Source organism: Neofelis nebulosa, chromosome 18 (genome assembly GCF_028018385.1).
Source record: "Neofelis nebulosa isolate mNeoNeb1 chromosome 18, mNeoNeb1.pri, whole genome shotgun sequence".
NCBI lineage: Eukaryota > Metazoa > Chordata > Mammalia > Carnivora > Felidae > Neofelis > Neofelis nebulosa.
The window spans coordinates 3,326,131-3,351,960 of record NC_080799.1 but is presented as its reverse complement, the minus strand read 5'-3'; the positions used below and the strand labels follow the sequence as shown (position 1 = coordinate 3,351,960).

General features: G+C 61.0%; 1 protein-coding gene across 3 annotated transcripts in view; it reads right to left on the bottom strand.

Annotated features, from left to right (window-relative positions):
• Positions 1–25,830, bottom strand: part of SDK1 (sidekick cell adhesion molecule 1) — an 881,306-nt gene that overhangs the window by 57,111 nt on the left and 798,365 nt on the right. For 2 of the 3 annotated variants that reach the window (XM_058711917.1, XM_058711920.1), the window contains 6 exons: positions 25,273–25,474; positions 18,639–18,742; positions 16,371–16,441; positions 8,753–8,888; positions 7,199–7,258; positions 5,173–5,274 (listed from right to left, as the gene is read on the bottom strand). In XM_058711917.1, coding sequence (XP_058567900.1) covers positions 5,173–5,274; positions 7,199–7,258; positions 8,753–8,888; positions 16,371–16,441; positions 18,639–18,742; positions 25,273–25,474 — 675 coding nt within the window. The remainder of the gene's footprint in view (positions 1–5,172; positions 5,275–7,198; positions 7,259–8,752; positions 8,889–16,370; positions 16,442–18,638; positions 18,743–25,272; positions 25,475–25,830) is intronic. The other variant, XM_058711919.1, reaches the window with a different exon arrangement.

Below are 25,830 nucleotides of genomic sequence, written 5' to 3'. Positions count from 1 at the left end.
GATGGGCTGAGGGGTCCCCACACTGTGAGAACGAGTGCCGTCATCCCCCTTTCCTGGCTGCAGGAGCGGGAGGGTCCTCTGCTTCCACGACCCCCACCATCACAGGGGGAGCAGGTGCTCCGGCCCCACGGGTCAACCCCAAGCGGTCATGATGGGATCACTTGTCGATCAGAGTGGAAGAGGATCTGAATGGAAAGCCCTGGGCTTGGTTTGGGGCCAGTCAGGTCTGCTCTGCTGAGTTTTGTGAGAAGCCCTCACGGTGTCGGGGCTCCTGGGCTTCTGTCCTCCCTGAACGAACAGCGGCCGCGGGGCAAACGGGAGCTGGGGCTTCCCAGGGGAAGCCTCCCTCTGGGACCTCCACGCGTGTCCCTGACCCGGGGTCTCCGCCCTCTGGGGCTCCGCCTGCTGTCATTTGTCTCTGGTGTCCGTGCCTCTGACCTGGGCTGCTGGTTCCCACCCCCCCCACGCCCCCCCTGCCCGCCCACAGTGCTCTAGAGTACTGCTGTGTTCCAGGCAGTGCCCTGAGGACGTTGGGGTGAATCGGATGGGTTCTCCGCTCCGTGGGGTGCACAAACACAACGCAGATGGGAAGTGCAGGAGGCTGTGTGTGCAGCATGTTCTGGGACAGGGTGGGGAACACGGGGTCTGCCCGCAGAGACGGGGAGGCAGCTACTCCCCCGAGGTGCAAGCCCCGAGCCCGGGCTGTAGGAAGGCTGGGGTCTTCCCGGGGACGGGAGGCGAGAGCAGGGATTGTGGGAGGCAGAGCTGGTGTTCGCTCCAGGGGAGAGTGGCCTGGGAGGCCTGGAAATACAGGCAGGGGCTCATGTGCCTGGCCCTGGCCCAGGGCGGGAGGGCAGCCTGATCCCGCAAGTGGGGGCCCATCCGTGAGTGCCACGTGTCTCGGAGGCCAGGATGTGGGCTCCTTTCCGGAACCGAGGACACAGAGAGGGGCCTGGAGATTCTACTAGGGACGACGGGAACAGCAGCCATGCCACGGCATCCCCAGACGGGGCTCTGCACCTCTCCCAGGGAGAGTTCTGGCCGCTTGGCAAACTCTGCCACCAGTGCTATGCACCCTGCTAGAGTGAGCACCCATTCCCCTGGGGATCCTCCCTCCCCTTCGGTCCCTGTGCTTCGGGTACAGATGATATCGCCGGCTTTGCGGACCTCAGGCCATTGGCCACAGCGTCTGGTATGCAGATGGGTCATAAAGGCAGGCTCGGGAGAGCCAGTGGGTTTCTCCTGTGGGTGCTGTTGAAAGCAAACTCCCTTCCTGCTCCCTGGAGCTGCAGGGCCACTGAGATGAGAAGCCTGCCCAAGACAGGAGCAAACAGGAGAGTGGAACCAACAGGGGACAGCATTCCAGCTTGTTAGGATGCTGGATCCAGCCATGCCTGAACCCGTATCCGGGCTCTTCAGCTGTTTTCTGTTACGTGAGTTAATAAATGATTCTTTCAGCTTAAGCCTGTATGCCTTGGGTTTTTATCTCCTGCAAACTGGAGTCCCTGCTGATGTATTATCTTTATCAATTTGTAGTGCCCAGACTCAGAAATCAATCTCAGTGAGAAATTTCCTCAAAATCACCTTGTCTCCGTGAAATGAAACAGACTTGAATATTATACATTTGGGCTACACTGAGACCTTTTGACTCAAAACATTGCTTTGCAGATGAGGCCCGGCAAGTCGAGTGTCTGACCCAGGGTCTCAATCATCTGTTCACAAATACTGACCGGCCCTGTCTGTCACATTTCGCACATTCATCCTGTGGGCGGGACAGATAGTCAGGGGCAGAACCAGCATGAGGACCCAAGTCGCCTTAGTCTTAGCTCACAGTGTTCCCCTCTGCCCCGTGATACCTCAAGGCTGGGCCCAGAGTGGTTAAGTGACTTGCCCGTGGTCACACAGCCAGGTACAAGGGATGGACTCCCCTGCGGCCCCAGGGCAGCTAACATGAGCACCGAGAAGCCTGCTTCCCTGTCTTCTCCCCCGAAATACCAAACGCCCTCCCATTTCATCACCTGGGGTTGTGGTCCTGCTCCTTCCCGAGTCCCGAACCTTAGGGCCCAAACCCTGGTCAGTGCCCGTCTCCCTCCGACACAGGCAGGCAAGTCTCACCCTTTCTCCTCCGGGGTGCACGGCACCCCCTCTCCTGGTGTCTGCCCGCCCTCTCTGTCTCTGTGTTGTGTCCTCGGGAGGCTGGAACCCACATTATGGTGGAAGCAGCAAACACACAACCTCCCTCCCTGCCGTCAGCCATCCGAGGTCGTGTGGGGAGAGCAGACCTGTGGGGCCACGTGCCTGGGGGTTTTCACGTGTGGCTCCGAGGGGAATCCCCTGGCGCAGAGCCTGGACCTTGGCACTTAGGGGGCTCGTCTGGTCCCTATCCCCGCTGTCTGCCCGGGGGAGGGAAGGGGTGGCCTCCCAGCACCCTGGCTGCCCGCTTCCCAAGGGTTCGCTCCTGCACCCTGCCTCGCTGCCCTCCCCTCCCCTGTGTCAGGAAGAGTGCTCCGTGGAGAAGCATGGCCACCGCACGAGGGTGCCTCGGGCAGCAAAGGTACGGGGGTCACGGCAGTCAGGGGCAGATGCTGCCGTCACTCGTCGCTTTGCTTCAGGATGAGGCATCACGGATTAGCCCTGCCCCCCACTTACTCCCGCCCGCCCTGAGACACGAATTCCATCCACTTCATGGCAGCTGATGTGGGCACCTCCCGGTGCCAGGAGTCCCTGAAGTTGTTCTCCTGCCTCATCCTCATGGGAGTTTGGGGGCCTCTGTTTGCAGGACAGTAAAGGCGTTCAGGTCCCCTTTGGTCCTAAGCTCAGGACGAGGAGCATCTTGAGACGCGTGGTCGTGGTCCCGTGAAGAGGAAGCCAGGCCAGTCCCATCTGACAAGGGAAGGCAGAGGTATTTGCCGAGCGCCCAAGGACCCGAGCACAGAGGGAGAAACGTGGAACTCTTTCTGCGGGGGGTGTCGGAGAACTTTCTGGAGAAGAAGCCGCTGGAGCAGGGTCCTGGGCGGCAGGGGGAGGAATCCAGGGCTCCGGGGGAGCAGTGCTGCACACACTGCATACAAGTCCGCTTGGGGACTTTAAAGCCCTTCTTGGTACGTCCTGCACGTGCCCTTGGCAAGACAGCTGGCTCTCCAGAGCGGGTGTGTGGGGCCAGATGGCCCTGGAGCCCGGGCTCGGTGGCTAGAGCCTCCCTTTCCTGGGGGCGACGGGTCCAGGAGGCTGAGGCCGGGCGAGGTGGGGAGACAGCATGGGACGCGGGTGTGTGAGGGGCGAGGGGGGCGACAGGACTGGCCTAGAGGGAAGAGCCGGGGCAGGGACCCCTCCCGGAGAGGGGAGCGAGACAAGGGGCCCGGGACCCACCCGCGGCCTCCTGCCCACCAGAGCCCGGTGTCAGCTCAGCGCCGCTGGAAAATCCCCGTGCGCCATTATTCACAGCGGCTCTTCTCCCAAAACCCAAACGGCGGCGACAACCCAATTGTGCGTCAGCGGATGCAGAGAGAAAACGCGTGTGCGCACAGCGGGATACTCCACAGCCACGAGAAGGAACGAGGTGCCGAGATGTGCTACGAAACTCGAAAACGCGTTCAGTGTAAGAAGCCAGGCACAGGAGCACAAACATCGTGGGATTGATTCCACTCGCATCAGACACTCCGTACGGGCGAGACAGGCTTCAGTGGGGGTGGCGGCGGAGGCGGGGGTGGGCAGAGGAGAGGGGAGGGACCGCCGGATGGCGAGGACTCGGCTCTGGGAACACGGGGCTCTGCACACGGGTGGCGGTGAGGGCGGCCCAGCATCGTGAACATGCCCCAGGCCGCTGAGCGGCTGGGACGGTGGAGTTTACGTCGTGTACAGCTGACCGCGGCCCAAGACAAGCCGACGGGCCACCACGGCATAGAGCGCGGAGCTGGGCTTCCGGCCCGTGGTGATGCGGCCGGCCGACACGGCTCCCGGCGCCCACCTGCCTCCCTCCCTGGCCGCAGTCCTTTCCCTGAACGTCCGCCCTGGTCTCTGGGTTTAAGGCTCTGCCTCTAGCGACCCCCGGCCGGCCTCGGGTGGGGCCCGGGCCCCGCCTGGGCAGTTCAGGCACCACCGATCCCAGCTGGCTGGCCGTGCTCTCCCTCTACCCACCCGCCCGCCTTGGTGACCCACGTGGTCCCAGGTGCCAGAATAGGACTGCAGCCCCACGCTTACAGGCGGCGGGTGCCTCGTCCCCTCCCTGCCCGTGCTCCTGCCTGGCCTCCATGTGCTCCTGGGAGGCCAGGGGCGTCTGCCCCGAACTCCGACTGCCCAGCCCCCACACCGTCGGCTGTGAGGAGCCCGTGGGGACACATGTGAAGAGAGGCCAATGGAACCTGTGCTTCAAGCATCTCTTTCCCTCATCCCTTGCTTGGCCTTTCCAGAAAAAGCCTGCCAAGTTAGGCCCCCGGCGCTGCCACCTGCCATCTGGTTTATGACTGTAACCTCTCCGAATTTCGAAAGGTCACCTGACGCGTTTCTGTGGGCGGGCCCAGTGGCCGGACCTCCCTCTCCGAGCCTGGGGCTCTGTGCTCAGGGGAGTTCTGGTGGTTCCCGGCCCAGAGCACGGCCCGCTCACTGCCCCCACAGATCCGAGCCGGGTTCCCCCAGCAGAGGAGGAGGAGAGCGGGCAAGGGCCCTCGGGCCGGAGGGGAGGCAGGGGACGGAAGCCCGAGCCGATCTCAACGCAACACGATGCCTCTACAGAAGGGACAGCCCTTGAAACAAACTCAGGATCCACGTCTTATCTAAAAGGGGTACAAGCAACGATCCGGGTGGCTTTCCGAGGCCTGAGATGGGGCCATTGGCAAGAGGTCGGGCTGAGGCCCAGCCAGGGACCGAGGGCGACAGAGTACAAGCATCCCCTGCAGATGCCAAGGTCCCCACACGCCCGGATGCCCATGTAGGCCACAGCCTGTCTCCCCTGGAGCACGTCCTGGTGAGCGGGAGGGCTCCAGATGCCAAACAAACCGTCGGGCCTGGAAGCAAGACTGGGAAGCATCCCCCCGGCCGTCGGGACTTTCCAGCCCTCGGCAGATCCCGACTTGTCCAGCGGTGACCTGGAAACCTCCCGTCCGCCAGCATCATGCTTGGCGCCCGAGAGCGCCAGGCCAGGCCTCTCGGAGCTCAGGGGCGCTGGGAACTTACCGGCCTCGCCGACAAAGACCTCGACGGGCGCGCTGGCCGGGCTCTCGCCGATGATGTTGTAGGCCGTCAGGACGACCTCATAGCGCCGGTATTTCTTCAGATCTACGGGTCAAAGGAGACAGCGGTCAGCTTGCCCGGGCCCGGGCCCATCTCCCCGCCTGAGAACCACACCCAGGTGCCACCTGGGAGCCGCGGGGGCACGTCAGGAGCGTTTCCTTCCTCCTCCTTCCCTGGCCCGGGACTAAAGGTCACCCTGTGCAGCAGCAGAGACCCGTCCCACTTGCACTCAGGGTAAAGGCAGCAGCAAGGCCCCCTTCGGAGGAAAGAATCGAGGTGACAGAGTGTGACGTGGGCTTTGCCGCTGGCTCCAGAATCTCTCTGTAAGAACCGACGGAGTGAGACCCTGGCGGTTAAAAAGGAAGTACATTGGCCTTGGAGTCTTTAACAACCACGTCCTGGGAAGAGAAGGGTGTGCGAAGCCACGTATATAGGATTACACAGGGCACGCGGCCAAAGCAGCCGACCTTTGAGGCAGAACATTCTGGAAGGTTCTCCCGCTGGTGGATCTTGTTTCGTCACAGCCTGGCTTTCCTGAAGCCCAACGTGCGGGTCTGACCCCGAGTGAGTGGTGACTCGCGCCAGGCTTCGCATCATGCCTCCTAGCGAGCCGCCGGTCAGCAGAGGTTCGGAGCCTCAGGACGCCAAGTTCCTTCCACCCCAGCCTCACAGAGGTGCCCACCCGGCCCAGCAGGGGCCTCTCCCCCACCCTCAGCCTTGCCGAAGCCCTGATGCCTCAGAACCCACCGCCGTAGCTTGTTAGTCTCCACCCCGGGACCGTGGGGCTCTTCAGTGTTACCTGAGACAAGCCAGGGCGTATGTGGACGGGGTGTAGTGGGGCCCCTCTCTTGCTTCAGAACCCAGACTGAAAAGGCCGGAGCGAGGTCCGGCCGGGAAGCCTCATCTCTGGAACCTGGGCCCCATCTAACCCTCTGAGCTGATCCTCAGCCTGGGACGTATTACATGCACACGGGGAGCCAGGCAGTAGATGGGGACGCGGGGCAGATGACAGACGATGGGGCGTGTTTGGGGTGCAGTGTGGAGGAGGAGAAAATGGCTCGCCCGAGGCCTGCCCGGGGAACTACTGGGATGCGATGGGATGGCACTGGTAAGCCCTGGGAGAGCGCCCCCCTTGTACCCACATTCCAGTCCAGGGAGGCTCTCTGCACGGAAGGGGGTCCCATCGGGGGCCCCCTCGGCCCCACATTTGGACCGTGAGACCCTCTGAGGACCAGGAACACAAGGACAAGTGACGTGGTGCCACCAAAGGGAAGGGGCGATGGACGGACGGATGGCCGACATGGGCTGAGTGCACGCGGTGGGGCACCCACCGCTCAGCCTTGGGGAAGGAACAGTGTCTCGAGCAGGCTCCTGCAGGGACCGAGCTCCAAGGGGAAGAGGACAAGGGCTGTGTGGTTTCGCTCGTATGTGTCCCCGAGGGCTCAGATGCAGGGACAGAAGAAAGTGGAAGGTGGGCGCCAGGGGCCAGGTGGGGGGATGGATGTCCAGTGGGGACAGGGTCTCACTGTGGGAGAGAAAGGAGCTCTGGAGGCTGGCGGTGACGGGCACACGGTGGTGGGAGCAAGCTTACGGCTCCTGAGCCTCACATTTCCCAACCGCTAAGACGGTAAATTTTATGGATATTTTACCACAGTCAAAAAAAGAGGAACAAGAAAAGGCCACAGGGAGCCAGACGGGAGATCTCGCTCAACCTGACTTTCCTTTCTGTCCCAAAGTCAAAGACCCGCTGTCAGGAAAACCCCTTCCCAGCCTCGGTTTCTAGAAGTTTCCTTTCCTGTCTCCCTGATGGTTTTGGTGTGTTGAGAACAGCGTTTGAGAGGGGAAATTCCAGAAATTAGAGCTGTTAATCCAAGCTGCTTTTCACTGGGTCCACCGAGAGGCCAACTGGCGCTGGCCCCGGCCTGCCCCGCGGTCACAGCCCCTCCTGCTGAAGGCGGCGCGCACTTACGTGTTAATTCATACGTCGTTAACGTGGAGCTGCTGTTCACGGTCTTGAAGCTGCTTTGGGCTATTATGGGCGAGCAAGGCAGAAAGGCAGTTAGCACGCGGGGAGCGGTTATTGCAAACGAGGGGCCGCGGAGACGGAGGGGACGGCGCCTCGCTCGGCAGCCGCTGTGCCTCCCACGCTGCCCGTCCAAGGGCCACAGAAACCACTCTGCCGTCTGAGCACTTCCTCGGGGCTCACCAGGGCAGGGGGCCGGGGCGGGGGGGGTGGCCTGCACTTCTTTCTTCCTGCGACAGCCAGGCGCCCGGCCCGTGACAGGTGGGGCCTGCGCTTACCCTCTGATTAAACGCATGGGATTAGAATCTGCCACAACAGCACAAACAACACTAGAGGAGACGGGAGACGGGCTTCTCCCAGGGTGCCGACTCTTCCAGACGCCCCGCGGCAGGTACGGCTGTCGGCCTGCCTGCGCTCAGGTAAGAGCCCCGCTCTGTCTGATGCGGGCCAGCAAGCCACAAACCGAGAGCACAAACCAAGGACCCAACCACATCCTGGCTCCTTTTATTTGGTTGTTTCGAATCTGCTACAAAGCCCGGGGGGGACGCTGTCTGGCCATCAGCAGGGAACACTCCTGGGGTGGGGGTGGGGTGGCCAAGAGCCTGGGCAACAAATGCTACTTCTTGCTGTCAGCACCGCGCCTGGGGCGGGCAGCCTCGAGCCGCTGTGGGTCCGCGGCCCTGCGACCCCGTGGTGGTCGGTGGCAGACAGCGGGCATGGGGTCCCCGAGCGCATGCTCTGCAGCCACAAGGAGGTTGAGGGGCCAGAAGTACCTTCTGGGACACCATCTGGGGGACGCCTTCTGACCCCCTTCTGAGAGAGGAGGATGGGAGAGAGCAGCGGCCTTTCCAGAAGTTCCAGAAGCTGCCTCTGCCGCTGTTGCATCCAAGTCCTAGCCCGAGCCAGGGGTACCGGGAGCAGAGGTGAGCAGGCGGATGGGCCCCGGGAGAGAGGAGGCGCCACTCCACGCGAGGGCTATGTGTGCACCGAGGCCGGGGAGCCCCCCGACCGGACCCCATCGGGCAGCGGCCAGCGGCGCGATACCCCCAGAGGGCCCGGCCGGTCTCCTCCCTTCCGGCCACACCCCACCAGCCTGACGCACCAGGGGCTTGGGTGAGGCCGTCCAGGAGCCCCTCAGCTCTTCCCGCCTCCTGACCATTTAGCTTTGCAGGGGCCCTTGTGAGTCACGCCTTCCCTGGCGTGAAATCCGTCTCCGGGGCAACCTATCTCCCGGGACTCCTGCTCCTCGAAGCCTCCCTGGTTACCCTCCCCGTGGAGTTTTCCACCGGCCAACACCTCTCTGCATGCTGGGGCTGCTGCAGGGACCCGTCCGCCCCAGTGGCTGCGTTCACCGGAGGCAAGCGGCATCTCCCCTGGCCCTTCAGGGCATTTCCCACCATGCCTTGCATGCAGAAACATGCACACTGGTCACCCGGGGCCCTCACTGCCCGCCTGGGAGCGTGCGGCGGTGCCTCCTCCGGGAAGGGGAAAGCGTCTCACCTGTGAGCTCGGCCCGTAGAGCCGAGGGCGTTTTGAGCGTCTTGGAGGCCGTGGCCGAGGAGGCCTCAGACTCCAGCTCCCGGTAGTAGATCCGGTATCCCTGGAGAAGGCCGTTCAGGCTCTCGTCTCTCGGAGGCTGCGAATACATCACGGTCAGCCCACCGCAGGGGTCTGGCGACCTCTGCTTAAGTTGAGTCAGCCAAGAGCACTGGGCGGGGGCATCACTGATTCAAACGGGCGGCTCTTGGTTATTTACGAGCAAAAGGGCCAGTGCCACATTCACGCAGAGGAGCACAGGGCACCCTGAGGCAGAGGGCCAGGCTGTGGAGCCTTCTCTGAGGGCCCAGGTTTTCTGGTGCTGGTGTGTGGGCACCGGGCCTCGTGACCCACGTGCAGCCTGTAGGAGCCCCCGTGGGCAGGGGACCACGCCCAGGTCGCAGAGGGGCGAGGGAGCTGCCCGTTGCCTGGTGAACCCGGGACTCACGAGAACTATGCATGCAGCCCGGCTCTGCCTCATCCACGGGCTGACCCCACCCTGTCCCTGACGGCCACCCGGGCTTGTGGCAGCCTCACTGCCCCCCACCACAGGCTGCTCTGCATGCCAGGTCAGCCCCACTCTGCCCTGACTCAGACCTAAGCTGGAGCCCCTGGGCGTCCCCCCCCCCCCAGCGTCTGCTGGCATGTGACGGGCCCAGGGTAGGCTGGGTGCCCATCGCCCTTCAGACACCCCGTGGAATAGGAATGGCGGTAAGACAGGCCCTGGGGTCAGAATTTCACCCGCACTGGGATCCGCTTCTCAGCCAAGGCCCAGCCCACATTCTCCCTCCCGTCAATTTCTGTCGACTAACGAGTACGGGGACGACTGTAGCAGCCATCGTGCCGGCCAGGGGGCCAGGGGCTCTGGTTCTGGTGTTTCCTCTGGGATACTCAGCACATAAGGACAAGAACCACCCAGGCTGTGGCCAGACAGACGGACAAAAGGCACCCCAGGACCCCTGGCTGCAGGGTCACGAAGTCTGTCTGGGGACAGGGACGCAGGGCGATTCCCCGTGACCCCTACACAGGCACTGTCTATAAGATGTCACCAGCACCTCAGGAAACACTGTCCTGGTCCCAGAGTAGAGGCCACAGCTTTGTTGTAAGGAAACCCCATTGTTGTGGTGGGTCGAACTGTGTCCCCCAAAAAGACACATTGGTATCCTGACCTCCGTTACCTGTGGATGCCACTTTCTTTGGAAATAGGGTCTCTGAAGACGGTGAAGGTAAGAGGAGGTCATATTGCAGGAGGGAGGGCCCCAATCCAATGACTGGTTTCTTTTTTGGAGGGCAGTTTGGCTTTATTTAGCAAAGTTTTCAATGCACGTGCTTTTTAATCCAGTGATTACGCTCTTAGAAATCTACCCTACATAAATGTTTGCAGATGTGTAGTCCTGAGTCCTACAGATACAAGCTAAGGGTACCAGTCCCCCCAAACCCCAAAACAAAGTATCTCTGGGTCTTTTCAGTGACACCCAAAGACAACAAGACGACCTTCAAGCCTGAAGGTCACTGGCAGCAAAACTGCTTGCAGATGTAATCGTGCACTTTGGACTGATGAACAGGTATTACGATGGTTAATTCACACAGGGAGCCTGAGCGTTCAACATTATCTACTCAGTGAAGTTGAAGACAAAGCATATTTTAGGAAGCAATTTAGAATCCAGCAATCATCTGACAAATACTGAGACGACACAAAGGTCCTTATAAGAGGAGAGAAATTTGGACACACATGGAGAGCCTCGTGTGTGCAAGGAAGCAGAGACTGGAGTAGTGTGCTGTGATATTGTGACCCTCAAGAAAAATATTTGTTCCTTCAGAAGGACAAAATCTGCTTCTCATATACATGTCTTTGTCCAGAGCCACAGAGGTGTCTTTTGTCATGTGAATGAGGTGACACTTGGACCTCACCCAGGGAAGTGTGATCAGAGGGTGGGAACTTTCCGGGGGGAGCAGGGGGGACCTTTCCCCCCGACTTCTGGGGAAGGGAGAGGGACCGGAGGTTCAATCAGTCGCCAATGGCGACTATGTAACGAAGCCTCCATAAAACCCTAGAAGATGGGGTTCGGAGAGCTCCTGAGTCAGTAAACATGCTAAGATTTGGGGAGAGGGGAGCACGTGGAGAGAGCCTGGGAGCTCCGTGCCCTCCCCCACACCTGGCCCTTGGCACCTCTCCCACCTGGCTGTTCCTGAGCTCTACCCTTTCACAATAAACTGGCAGCTCGTAAGTAAAATGCTTCTCTGAGTTCTGGGAGCTGCTCTAGTCAAACCCGAGGAGAGGGCTGTGGGAACCTGACTGAAAGCCGACCGGTCAGAAGCACAGACGATCACCTGGCACTCGTGACGGGCCTCGGAAGCGGGGGACAGCCTTGTGCGACTGAGCCCTTATCTCGTGGGACCTGATGCTCTCTCCAGGTAGAATCAAGTTCAATTCCAGACACCCTGCCGGTGTTGGAGAATTGCTTGATGACGTGGGGAAGCCTCCACACACACGCTTCGGAACTGGATCCAGGAACGCGTTGGTGCATCTACAAGCTAAGGACCGCCAGAGGTGTCGGCAGCAACCGGAAGCCAGGAAGGAAGCTGATGCCTTGGCTTTGGCCCTCTGGCCTTCAGAACTGTGTGAGAATTCGTTTCTGTCATTCGAAGCACGCGGGGTGGAGTAACATGTTGCGGCAGCCACAGGACATTAGCACATCCTTGCCCCCAAACTCTCTCAATGCAATTCTTACTGTCTGAACCCAGGGACCAGAGGGATTCGGATGCTCTGATAATCCATTTCAACCCTTGCTACCCACAACCCAAAGAAACCAGGCAGATTTGGAAGATGCAGTATCCTATTGTCCAGACTCTCCAACGGCATAGCTCACAAGCTCACGTAACTCATAATGATGTAGCTAGCCACGGCATACACGCAGGCCTGTACCAGAGGGACACGGCGTGCCCGGTATATTCAGGATGTTTCTGAACACGAGAAAAGCTCGCGTTAATTCACATGCAGGCTGCCTCCCTCACAGCCCCAGTGTGACAGTGACAGCTGACAGCTGCAGGGGTAATCTGACCTCTGACCTCTGCAGGAAGGCTGCAAAGGCCCCAGGACCTGACTGTGCAGGTGCACAGGCCAGAGGCACAATTGCTTGAGGGTAATTCGCTTTTCATGGAGAGAGAAGCCGGGGTTTAGGGAGACTGGCTTTCACTTGCCACAATTATCGATGAGCAGGAAGTTGGGAGTTCGGGAAAATAAGCGTCCTCCCTGGGGACCAAATGGGGTTCTCCAACAGGCAGCAAATACCCCACCCACGGCATCTGTGTCCACACACATCCTGGGCTGGAGGGAGGAGGGGAAGGGCCGAGGCCACCCATCCTGGGCGCACGAGCATTTCTAGCCAAGGAGGAGAGGGTGGTCTCCAGGTGCGAGGAGAGGGACCCAAGCCCACGTCCCACAGGCACAGCCGCTACCCACGACCGGGCAGGACCCACGTGTGGCAACAGACTCACTGGCGGCTGCTCCCGAAATGCCCTGGCGCGGCCCTCCCTGCAGGAGCCATCTGGGCTTGGGGAGGGGACAGGTGACCATGCAGCCCGGAGGGTGGCCTCCTTAAGGCTGCAACAGGTCCTGGCCCCACAAAGGGCAGGCTCCATGGAGACTCCGGGGTCTGCCGCACGGGATGCTGAAATGGGTTTAACCACATTTTCTATTCCTGGAGTCTGGAGTAAACCCATCTGTCATTTGTGAAAGAGGCCTCTACGGCTCTGGATGTCCTGGGAGGCATCAGTAGGGCAGCTCCATGGGACACACAGAAAGTTCCAGACGCCATGGGCTGAGTTCAGGCTCTGGAATGGAGTCTTGGCTCCTAGCGGTGTGGGCCTGGGCCGGTTGCTCAACCTCCCAGGCTCAGTCCCGTATCCCTAGCAGGTGGAAGCCTGGCTAGACAGTGCGTGGAGCCTCCTGTGACTCTGACCAGAAGGTTCCCTTTCAGCCACAGACCTGCTTTTCCAGCCCTCGGCCCTGACCACACCGCGCCCGTAGTTTGCGATTCCACGTGGACTGGAGGCAAGGCCACGTCTGCGTCTTTTCCTTTCTATTTCCCCGCTGCACCTGTGGCAGGCTCTGGTCACAGCAGGTGCTCGCTCCGTGCCTGTGGGAGTGAGCGGGGTTTGCTGACGTCCCAGATGACCCCATCGATGGTTAGTTTCATCCTGGACTGGCCGCCTGTCTGGGAGATGCTTGGGCCCAGGAGGCCCTAGAAAACCTGGTTCCGACACGCCTCCCTTTGAAGCCTGGCGCCGAGTGCCGGTGGCTGTCACACCTCTGAGCCTTTGCTCTGTCTGTGCGTGATGCCCGGATGCCCATCCCTCTGCCTTCTACCTGGGGTGGGGGCAGGGAGCGTTCATCCTGCAAGACACAGCCAGAAGCCCCCTCCCGGCCCCCCTGACGAGGGCCGATTGCCCCCCTCCACGTCTTCCCATGAATGAGTCATAGGGCTCAGCCCGGTAAACAGAAGGTCCTCGAGGTCTTGACTCGGTCTTGTCTTGTCCACCCCTGAGTGCTCAGCATCCTATGCAGGAACCGGTCCTCTGCAGGTGATGGAGAAAAGGAACAGAGCCAAGATACGTCCTGAGGAGGCCCCACTGCCCGCTGTCCAGGTGGGCTCACCGTCCTCTTAGGAAGGCACCTGTTCCAGCACGGAGTCCACCCTGTGCTGAGTCCAACGTGCACGATATGATCTATCGCCTAAGAGGGTGTTTTTCTGCTCAAAAATGGCCTCAACCTCCACTTAGAGAAGTCTGCGGCCACACAAAGCCAACCGCATTTGAGTGACAGACTGCAGGAGCCCCCGGAAGTTTCATAACAGCCAGCCTAAGTGCTGCGACCGATTCAGAAGCGTGTCTATTATGAGCTGCACTCGGTGTGGACACAATACCATCGCTGTCTAGAATAGACGCTCAAATCCTTAGATTTCAAACAGCACTGGACCCCATGAAAGGCAGAGATCGATTATCCTACCAGGAAAAATCAAACCTGACAGATTCGACACAGGGGCCACTCAAGTGGGTCAGCAGCCTTGAAATTACAGGCGGTGTTCGCATTTTTAAACAAATTACTGGGGGAAAAAAAGGGTTTACAGGTGAAACGTTTCATTTGGAATGCAAATCTATATTTAAACAGAGTCTCTTTGTTCTGTTCGCTCTAATTTAGTAAATTACTCATAATTTTAATTATACTTCAATTGCCTGGCAGTTGACAGGCATTTATTTCTACAATACATCGTATTGACCACCTCCTGCTCTGGGCTTCTGGCAATTAGTTTGTTCCACTGGGCTCTGAACAGGGACAGCCGATGGCCACACATGCCAAGTTCCTTTGGTGCAGCTACCCACCATCCACGGAGCCGTCCAACCGCAACCGAGGGGCACGGAGCCCCGCGCGCTCGGGGGTGGGGTGGGGGGCAGGACGGGGGGCCAACAGACGCTGTGTAGAGGTGAGGGTGCACCCCAAGTCTCAGCGCAGCCTCGATCATAAAGGAGCCCACCTAGCGCCTGGCAAGCCAAATGGCGCGTCTACAAAGAACAAGCTCATTTTCTGGTAGAATTTAGCACAGGAGACAAGACCGATCTTTTGGCTGACTGAGTTAGTGGAGAGTGGGAAATAGAAGCTCCCGGGACCTTGTGTTGCCATTCTGAACGCCTCCCCCCCACCCACCAAAGGCCCTGCTGCAGCCAGATGTGTGGACACCTAACGGGGCTCGCATCAGAGACCTCGGAGGTCACCTTTGACCTCCCAGTGTTACAGAGGAGGGGCCTGGAGCCAGAGACGCCTGTCGGGGTCACGGCGGTCCCCCCACGAACTGGGGTCTGCAGACCAGAGTCCTTTGTCACCTAGCCGGGGCTCCGTGATGCGGTCCACGGAAGCAGCTTCCCAGAGGCAGGCCCTCCGGTGAGGCCGGAGACTACAGAATGCCACAGCGGCCAATTTCCACTTTCACCGGATGACGTCTGGAACTACCTCCTGATCACCTGTAAGGGTTCCCTCACCCCTGGGAGGGGTCACTTAGCAGCAGAGAGTGAAGAAGGGCCCACAGCCACTCTGTCAATCCTTGGAGACGACCGCGTGCAAGTCCGGCTCTCGTCCGGGGAGAGAGGCTCGCCAAGTTCCGCCTGCATGGGTCTCCTGGCTGTACTCCTCAGTCGTGGCCAACGTGCACGTGGGTGGTGCCGAGTGGCCGCATGTGGGGAGGCAGTGGGAACCTTCGGCGGTCAGGAGCCACCACTGGAGAGTTCGGGAAGCCCCCTCGCGGCTGGCGCCCACCCCCGACCCTGGTGTTCCGGGGCCTCCCGACTCGGTGCTTCTCTCCCTCTTGCTCCTTGCTGGGCTCCAGCGTGCCCCGTCCCGGCTGCTGGAGGCCGTCCACTTAGGACAGGTTCCCCGAAGGTCACCTCTGCATTTCCCCTCTCCCTCCCCACCCCTGCCCTTCATCTCCACCCTTTCCAAAGGAATCCCTTCCAGCCCTCCCTTCGTGCCAGCCTCTGCCCCCAGCAAGGCGCGACCTCTCTCTCTCTCTCTCTCCAGGGCCACACCCAGGCCATGGCCTCCTCTCGGTTCTGGCGTCACCTGGGTGCCTTCACCTCCAGACCCTCACACCGGCCCCTCTCCTCCTGCCGGCACTCTCCCGGACAGTCCCCTCAAGGAAGGAGCCCACGCCGCACAGACCCCCTCTGCGGACCACCGGTCAGAGGCGGACCTCACCTCACTGTGCCCACAAACACAGACCAGGGCACCGGGCCCCACCTCCCTACCCCACGACCCCCAGTTCCAGGCACTGCCCTCCCCCTCCTCAGGACGGCCGCCCCATTCTGGCCTCAGGAACCTCCTCATTGGCCAGAGCTCCCACGATGTGCTCACCGCTGCCCTGGGCCCCTGCCTGGCCCGGCTCCAGCCTGGCTCGTGAACCCGACCCCCTGCCTGGCTGAGCCCTCTCCCTCAGACCTGGTCGGTTCCTCGGCACTTTCCCCTCTGTTATTTTTGTTCTCGATGCACAGTGTTGTTAGCAAAAGCACTGAAATTTTCCAATTTGGCAAAGAGAGGGCACAATGTCCTTTCTATGTCCTAATACAGTGCTGTTTAGCGGCCCAAGATTATTTGATTATGTAGGATAGCGTGCCTTCATTTGACTCACTGTTCACTGAAGATTCAGACCTGGGAGTAGGGAGGACTCCCCGCGGGTATCTTGTCTGGTTGCAAATGATTCTTGTAGAAAAGACACCTCCACAGGCTATGGTTTCACTGCCCTGTAGGACGCCACCCAGTTCTGTACGTGCCATGGAGGCCTCGCTGGGCCACCCTTCTCCAGATGCCTGGAACATTCTGCCCTGACGCTGGGCACCAGCCCTGCAGTCCTGCTGGCCCTCCCCGGTGAGCTGCGTTCAAGCTCATTCCCACACGCGTGGCCATCAGGGAGCCCCATGCACTGCGGCCCCGTCTGCACGCCAACCAGGCTGTTTCCTCTGACCGGCGACCCTGACGAGGGGCCCGGCCTCCGACAGTGGCGTAGGAAACACCCTGTGATTCCCTGGCCCTTACCCGCCACTGGATCAGAACGGAGGAGGTCGTGTGTGGCGTCACCGAGACCGAACTGGGAGGCTCTCCTGGAACTGGAATCCAAGAAAGAAGAAAGCCAGGGTTAGCTGGTCCGGGCTGTACTTGGCCGCCGTCCTGGAGCCAGCCCTCTCCTGGTGCTGGCGAGGACGCAGGGCCGGGGCCTGGCCGGGGCTTGGGAAGCGGGCCAGCCAGCAGCCCCACCTCCCTCCCTCCCTTCCCTGTGGATGCCCTTCCCCGCCCAACTGCAAACGGGAAAGAAGGGACCGGAGAGTGCCCTGCCCTTACCCCCCAGGCAGACCCACACAGAGACGCAGGGCACGTGAGGCTGTCTTCCCTGGGGGGGAACCCTGCCCGGGGAGCCTTCCTGCTGGTTCCACATCTTCTCAGGGGCCTGCATCACCTCCCTCGGGGAGAGCCATCAATTTTTTGAGGTGCGTAGGTCAGAGTGGCTCTGAACAGGACAAAAGATCGGGCCAGGCCAGAGTGCTCCGCGCTCACGCACAAATGTGACTGTCACCGAGGGGTGTGACTGCTAGTGGCTGAGGGTCGTCTGCCCGTGGACGTGGCCCTACACGCTGGGAACTAAAACCCTGCAGCTGTCTGCCAGGTCCACCGCTGTGAGATCCTGAGGCCGTGCGTTAAGTGTTCACGGATGGTCACTGACTGGAATGATTTAGGCTGTTCTCCCCACCCCGTCCCATGTGACTAGCCAAATCTGGGTCCCCGGGTCACCTGCTCTGTGAGCCTGCTCTGCACCTGCCAGCACACCCAGCCCCTGGGACATCTGCCACACCTCCAGCCCCCCATCCTGCCTTCTGGGGAGCTCTCTCCACCTTGCTCTCTGGCCTCTTGCTGGTCTGTCTTAAGTCGGTGGTGACCCTCATCCAGCTTTCTGGATCACACCCGATTACAATTTTGGGGCGGGGGGAGGGGGGCTCAACAGCCCAACCACCATAGTAAGAAAACGTTTCTCAGCAAACCATCCACACGTCGAAAACCCCGCCCCTGGCCCAGGGCTCCCAAGCCCTGGAGTCTGCGAGTCTCAGCAGATCTGTGGTTCTGGAGACAATACAGTGCAAACACAATGCGAACCAACTGCAAAGAGAAAACTGCGGATCTCAGAAGAGGCAGACAACAGGACAGGTGCCTCCAAAGAAATGATTTAAATATCAAAGGATTAAGACAGGCCTTCGGGAGTCTGGAAGAGGCCCCTGAATGTTTTTTTCTTTTCAAAACAGGCCAGTTCTGACTGAGCCCCGTGAGGGAGGCCGCGGGGTCCTGCTCCCTGGCTTGCAATTTCCTGAGACTCCCTACAAAATCAGCTTGCTCTATTTGCTTCTTTTTGCCAAGAATTAATGCTTCGTCTCAAATAGCACCTGAGTTGTGTTAAACGTAAGATTAAAATAGGAGCCAGAGAGATGACCAGCTTTTTGAGGGGCCTGTTCAGGCCCTGGGCCCCCTGGGCGTGCTTCCGGAAGGGTCTCTCGGAACCTCTCTGCCGGTCCTCCAGGGCACCGAGGCCGCATGCCGGTGAAGCTAAGCTCCCAGGCTATAGAAGAGGAAGACAGAAACTCTGGGAAGGAACCCAGCGCTGCTGCTGGGCGAGCGGAGGGTTCAGGCTTGCGGCCTGGGATGAGGGCTGCAGCACTGAAACCGGGCCTGACTGCGGGGGCGGCACCCCCGGCAGGACCTACACTGATGTCGCGGCTCTGGCCCGGGCCTGGCGGGATCCGCACATAAAATCACACCAGCTCTTCAGCCCCGCTCCTCCGAGGTGGGAGGGAGCGGGTCAAGACCGCCTGGAGCTTTTAGGGGACCTCGCCTCCATCGCTTACTGGTGTGCTTTTGCCAAATGGCAAGACTGGGGAGTGCTTTGTGGATGAGAAAAACATGGGGACACCTCCGAAAACCCAGCCGCCCTTCGACATTTATTTTTAATGACTCCATAAATTATTCAATTTCTGGGTTGCTGATGGGTCGAAGAGGTTTGGAAGCCAATCAAAGAAACCCCCGTTCCATCTGGAAGCCCTTGAAGTCGGCTTCACGGCCACAGGCTGTACGGAGAGCTGGGAGCCGCGTGTTGCTGACTGAATTCTACTGCTCGCGCCACCGCCCTCCCTCCCGCGGGTGACCCCTTCCTGGCTCCAGATGAAAGCGGGGCCGCTCTCTGCAAGCCCGTGTCTTGGTGCCCACAGGTGGCAGCCGGGAAGGGGCCAGCGTCCGCACCCGCCGGGGGCCCAGCCGGCTCACCGTCTTGCAGCGTGGTGACGGCGTCCGTCTCCGCACTGAAGTCACTGTCCCCGATGTCGTTGGTGGCTTTCAGGCGCAGCTTGTAGGAGGTGAAGGGCCTCAGCCTGAAACACGGAAGAAGGCTGAGTCCTGAGCCCTTCCCCTCTGCCCCCTGCCCCGGGGCTCCGGCCGGAGCGAGGGAGTGAGTCCTGCCCGGGGAGGGGCCCTCAGACTGCCAGCTCTGTCTGTCTGGGAGGGATTTCCAGACAGGAGGGGAGCCCGGAACTCCCTGGCCGGGAAGACGGTTTTGCTTTGGGCTCCTCCGGCGGGGGAGGGGGGGAACCACCTCCTCCTATAATTAGACCCTCTCCTGCAGAGGAAACCGGTGCTCTCTGAGGGACTCGGAATTCTTCGGGAGGAGCTAATTGCCACATCCCTCACACCATTCAGAGCGTGAAACCGGTCCTCCTAACCACATCCTTGCTCACCCGTGCGTGTTCCTTTGTGCAGGTCGGCGCTGGCCGGCCCCCCCCTCCCCGCCCCTCATCCCTGTTCATGCAGCCGGACGCGGCACCAACTTCGCCCCGGTTAACTCCACGGCAGCCCTGTGGGGCGCATTCGTGGTGATTCCCGTTTCAAGGATGGGTAAATAGAGGCCCAGTCCCGTTAAGTCCCTTGCCCGCTGCCAGAGGGCTGTAAACGGCCCGGCCAGGGCTGGAGGAAGACCTTGTCATGAGGCCACCCCGTCCACTGTACCTAAGACCGAGATAATGCCAAGTGTCCAAGGCGGGGAAACGTCCCCTCCCAGCCCCCGGCAAGGATTTACGGCACACTGCTGGCTGCCACCTCTGGACCACCACCGTCCTTTCTTTCCTCCTTTTCTTCCCCCACATCGAACAGTTCCGTGCTGACGGGGCTGGTGTGCTGCGCTCCGTACGTCGCCCAAGACTAGGACTCAGGACAAACTTCTGTGCAGAGGACACTGTCATCGTCTGGTCCTCGGCTGGACTGCTCCTGTGGACGCACTGGTGTCCGTCTCCCAGACCAGGAGAGTAGCGTGACCCTGGGCTCTGCCCCTCCCGTCCCTCAGGAGGGGAGGTGTGGCCCACTTCCTCTGCTACTGGCAGGCAAAGCCCTCACCGCCTCTGAGCCGGTCCACTGTCCTCCCTCCCAGGCCAGCCTAGAAACCTGTGGGCTTCAAACCAAGCCCCGTGGAGCCTGGGAGGCTCCGAGGGGCCCTCTCGGAGGCCGGGGTCCCCACACCCCCTGCGTCAGCCAACAGCGGCCCCACTTCCGTCCGGCTCGCGAGTGGGGTCTGGGTAATGATGCCTAGAGGAAGGATTCTGCTTTTTCTGCCAGGTGACTACTGTTGGACCCACGGTCAGAAGAGTCTTCCTCTAGCCCTGTTTTCACGTCGCTCTCCCGCTGAAGATGGTGGGAGGGGATGACACTGCTTCTGTCGGCCGGCACAGGACACTCTTCCTTCAAGCCCCGCCGAGACGGGGCCTCGCCCTGCTGTGGCTGGTCCGCGACTGCAGGCCTGTCTCCCGGCCTCTCTGCACCCTGGTTCCACAGCTGGAAAAGTGGCGGGCGACCCTGCTGTGGCCCCGGCTGTCCTGGGGGTGCTCCTTTAATTTTAAGGTTTTGTTTTATTTCTTTGAGAGACAGAGGTAGAGACTGGGCAGGGGAGGGGCAGAGAGAGAGGGAGGCAGAGAGGGAGAAGCAGGCTCCAGGCTCTGGGCTGTCGGCACAGAGCCTGACACGGGGACTGAACCCATGAACGCGAGATCATGACCGGAGCCAGAATGGGACGCTTAACCGACTGAGGCACCCTGGCGCCCCAATCCCGGGGGTGCTTCTAAAGTGCCACCCTTAAGAATGATCTTTGCTCCTGGATTCTGGGGGAGATCTCCTCTATCAAGTTAAAATAAACAAGTAACTTCCCATCTGTTCTTAGCTTCCTAGGTGCTATTTCATTGAATTCTGGTGCCAACCGTGAGCTTCTCTCCTGTTTCCTGCCTCACTCACCGGAGGCCCCCGTGTTTGGATTAGCTTCTCCTTCTTGGACTAGAGGGCGGTGGAGGGCCAGCTGCCAGGAGCGTGCACTCTGAAGCCAAACTGCGTGCACTCTAACCCGTTGTAACCTTGGGCAGGGTGACGTGCCGTAGGGGCGCCCAGGTCGTGAGGTGGGTGTGTGGATCACACGCAGAAAAAGCACGTGGAAGAGACTCTGGCAGCCGGTGCGTGCTCACCAAATACAGGCTGTTCTCCTTATCATCACCGCCCTCTGGTACCAGCATACGTGGCCCCAGGAAGAGCCCGTCCCACCGTGCTCGGTGCCCTTCTGTCTCCTCATCTCCCCCACCGTGATCTGTCATTAGCCGTTTCTTCCTTGACCACCGTCTGCCTCCTCCACCTTCAGGACTCCGTGGGGACAAGGACCGAGTTGGCCTCGTTTAATGCTGTGCCCCCAGCACCAAGAACAAGGCCTGGCATCTAGGAGGCACTCGGTGAACGTCTGTGAGTGGATGAATGAATGGATGGGGATGAACTAGTTATCTCCAAAGCGCCCTGGGAGGGTTGAACGCGTGTAACCATCAGCACAGCGTCCGGCACGCGGGAGATGCCCCGGAAATGCCCCTTGTCACCGTATGCAGAGCTTACGTTTACTCGGCGTGTTATATTTAAGCGCTTGGGTGGGGGCAGGGGGACGTGGCTTACAGTCCGGGTTCCTCCCACCGACCTAGAGGCAGCGTCTCACACACAGAAGGAGCTCCCGAGATTCATTCATCCATTTCGGTTGTAATAATGAAGCACGAGTCGTGAGGAGTTTAGACGTCACCTACCACTGCCTCTCTGTACTTAATACTACCTGTAAGGTACTGAAAACACTTATTAAGAACTCAGGATTTGCATCACAGAGAGCAAGGAATATCGAACCCCTGGATAATATCCTTGGCCAAATTTACCTGACTTCTCACATGGCTTTATTTTTAAAGATCACGCAGAAGGAGGAGGAGGAGGAAGAGGAGGGCAAAGAGGAGGAGCAGGAGGACGACGAGGACGAGCAGACCAAGAACGCAGTGGACGTGAGGCCAGCACACTGACTTTAGCGGAATCCCTGGTGTTTCACACCCTAATCCCCTCTGGCCGCGGTAGTTTGGGCTGGGTCCACGGTGTCCCCGTGGGGATGTGCGGAGGGATGGCAGGACGCATATCACTGGATACGCAGCCATCGCCTGAGCTCACGTTGCCACCATCCCACCCTAGTGACGTCCAGAATGTCCGTGTGGCTCTGGGCTCGCGGACCTTCTCCTCCTGGACGGAACTGCATTTCTGTGGGCGGCAGTCACCCATCAGGGACCGACGCTGCCTCGGTATGTCCCTCAGCCCAGCGCCACCCCTCCTGCTCCAGAGCCACGTCCTCTACATGTGGGGACGGCCCCTCGATGCAGACAGTTAAACTTTTTGCTTAGGACTTTTGTTGAGACTTTCAGGTCTTCTGGTCATTAGCGGATTTCATGCGATCGGCACAAGTAACATGTCAAAAGAATGTAAAAAAAAGGAAGGAAAACGTAGCTACGAGAACACGTGCCACGGGGCCGCGCAGAGCGCTGCTCTCTCGAGAAGGGGGCCGGTGGCTTGTTTCTGCTGATGGGTGGAAGGGGTCCTTTTGGGGGCTGATGACAGCTTCTCCCACGTCAAGTCCAACTGTCCAGAAACACGGGCCCCTCCTCTCCAACACGAAGTCCCGTGCACACCATTGGTCTGTTTGATTTCAGGAGATTCCCTGACAGGAAAGGCCGGTGGATTTTACCTTCCCCCTTTCTCCAGGATGGTCACACGTGGAGGTGGGGTCATTTTTATCCGCAAGCACATTCTAATTAAGCCGAGCACCAGCGCAGCAGAGTGGAGTTTACGAAGCAAGCCGGGCTGGCTCGGCCGTGCCCTCCTGACCCTCGGGGGGACTCAGGGCCCTGGGAGGGGGGCAGCTAGGATGCTGTCCTCCGAGGGGCTGAGAGCTCCGCTTCTCGGGTTCTGGGGCCGTCGCTCAAAGGGTGAGTGGGGTGCTGGCAGAAGTGGGGGATGGAGTGGGACTGCTAGGGGCTAATGGAGGCAAATCTTGGGGTCGCAGAGCTGAAAGGAACAGCGGGGTCATCCCTCTGTCTCTGGCTTTCACACATGAGGCAACGAGGCCCAGCGAGCCTGTGCGGCGGACCTTCCCAAGGCCCCGGCGCTGCCGGGCTCGGCGGACTTCGCGGGCTCGGCGTCTGGGTGATAAGACACCGACCGCAGACCCTCGTGCATTAGCGGGACAGTCTGCGGCCGTGAGCTTGCAGCTACGGGCCCCGAGGGCCTCCCTCTCCGCCTCTGCTTCCTCATCTGCCAAGTCTGGTCTGGACGCCTGCGGGCCTGCGACGGACACCGTGCGGAGCCCCGAGAAGGACAGAATGCCGTCTGGCATGGGGACGACAGTGGCAACGACAGCGGCTTCGACAGTGACCGCGGCGAGGAAGACCCCGCAGGAGCCCTGGCGGGCTGAAGCCTCCAGACGAGGCGCCAGAGGTGAGCACCACACGGATGCCACTCCCGCCTGCTCTTCCCACGATGAAAAGTGTAATTACAGCTGTAACCGTATCTAGTTTTCCAGACACCAGCTCGCCAATGTGCACGTCTGACCCACCGCTGACCCTTCCATGGGGGGCCAGACCATGCCTCGGGCCCTGCTGGACACACCCCTGGTGCTGGCGGCTGTTCATCCTCCCTTCCGGACTGATCTGGTGCTGCCTGCATCATGTGACGGGGGGGGGGGGGGGGGTGTGTGTCACTGGGCCACGAATATCATTTGGGTCCCCGGCAGCTGGAGCTGTAAGCTGACGAGCTGCCCTCCTTCTCAGACTGCAACCCGCCCTGAAGGCCGTCTGCAAAGGGGACATTGCATCTGGGGGCCACGACAGAGATGCTGGGAGACCCGTGCCACCTGCTCGGGGCAGCTCGTGGATGTGCGGGGAGGACACACGCTCCCCACCACTGTCCGGGCCCGGTGCTGCCGGGACCCGCGTGCCGCCCGCAGGCCACACAACAGCACGAAAGGGGAACACTGAGGAGCTGCCCAAGACCGCCCACGTGGCACCTGCACCGGGACAGCTGAGGCCTCACAGTCTCTGCTTTCCTGCGACGCCCCAGTGCTGACCACGCCCACGTGCGCATCACACGCCACCTCGGTCATGTGCTCGCTCCCCGAACCCTTCTCTCTAGGCTTTGCTGTTGCCACCTGCTGGAGGCGGCGATGGAGCCACGCTCCAGCCCCCACGGCGCCCCGCAGCCTGCACTGTCCCTCCGGGGGGGGGGGGGGTGGTGGTGAGGGTCGAGACTGCCGCAGGAGCCCCCACCCTGGCTGCTTTCCCTCCGCTCGGGTTCGGCCAAGGGCGGGAGCTGAGCCCCGCGGCCTGGCAGAGGGGGCGGGTCAGGACGCCATGGCAGATGCTGGGGCCGCAGGCAAGAAGGACTCTTCAGACCCCGGCTCTCACGCATAGAATGGGGACGGCAGCCTCCCCCCACCGGCCCACCGTGCGGGTCTGATGAGAAACGTGCGAATCTCCCAGGACGGTGCCCAGAACCGGGGTGCGGGGGCGCCGAGGACGCGGTGTTGGGTCTGAACGACGGCCAGCCTGGGAAATACCATCTGGCCCTCCTCTGCCCTCTCGAGAGGGGCTGGCCGGGCTCCTGGAACCCTGGGAGCCGGTGGGACGTGTTCCTCAGCGGCCCCCTCGTGGCCAGATGTGAGCTTCATGGAAAGTGACCGTGGCCAGCACCACAGAAGGAGCACAAGGAAGATGTCGGGCCAGCTCCCTGGACAGGCCTGCCCCCCGATATCCCGGGGCTTCTGCAGGGCGGTGTGAGCAGTGCAGCCCGGGCCCACCGTGGGGACGTGGGGCCTGAGGTCACTTTTGAGAACCCTCACCTAGACGGTTATGGAGCCTACCTCCCCCGCCATAGAGGGAGAGCCCTCGTCCCTCACCATAGAGACGGGTGTCCTTGACCCCACCGTAGAGGGGGGAGCCCTCGTCCCTCACCGTAGAGATGGTTGTCCTTGACCCTACCGTAGAGGCGGGTGGGAATGGGAGAAGGGTCCTAAACGAGGCCATGGGAGCCAAGAGCTGAGCTGTGGTGGTCGGTGCTGCTCCCTTCCCCCCCTTGCCTGGTGGCTCACTGATAACTGGATACATGCGGGGTTCTCATCGTGCAGCGGGGACGCTCCTCCCACGCCCCTGATCAGCCATCACGAACGGATGACAGGGGTGGGAGCCGCCTGCCTTGCTGACCACGAGAGGGAGCACAAAGAGAAGGTGCGACTCTTTCAGCCCGCAACACCCCTTCCCCGCGCCTCCCTTCCTCCACACCTGCGTCTTAGGGGGTAAGGCACGGGGCCCATGCTTCCGGGCTCACGTCCCCGTCATCTGTGCCTCTTCCGTCCCCGGGGCCTGGGCTTGCAAACCACCTGCGCAGGGCGTGCGTAGAAGGCCAGACCCGGGGAGGCCCGAGTGGGCTCCAGGACGCGGAATCCTGGTCCCTGGCGGAGGGAGCGTGCGCTAGGAGCAGAGACGAGAGCAGGCGCCCGTTCCCCGGGGAGGGCCCTCCCGGCTCTGGGTACCTTTCGACAGCACAGGCCGTGGCCTCGTGGCTGATGGACGAGGAGTACGTGTGCCACTCTCCCCCCGGCAGCTCTCGCACCTGCACGGTGAAATAGCGGATGGGGGAGGCCCCGTCGCTGCCCGGGACCCACTGGAGCCGGAGGCTGCGAGCCGTCACTTCTGCCTGGGGCACCAGGAGCTCTCTGGGGGGCGCCGGCCGCTCTGCAACCCAAAGAGAACAGAGCAGGGGCGCGTGAGAGGGCGCTTCTCCGCGAAGGCTCCGCGGGAGCACAAGCCTGGGGACTCGGCTCCCCACGGGATCAGACAACGTGGAGATGATTCCCGCACGTGGCTGGAGACCCCGGCTTGCTCCCGGAACGCGGCACTGTCAGCGCAGAGACAGAGAGAGGTGAGCCCGCACGTGCCCCCCACACGACCACCTCCGAATGACACCTGGGCTCTTGCGAGCACCTCCAGGCCCCTCTGATCTCGGGCTCAGTGCGTCTGTCGTGCGGAGGCCGACCCGAGCCTGACACACGGTGGCGTCCAGCTCAGTGTCCCCGGGGCCGGTCACTGCC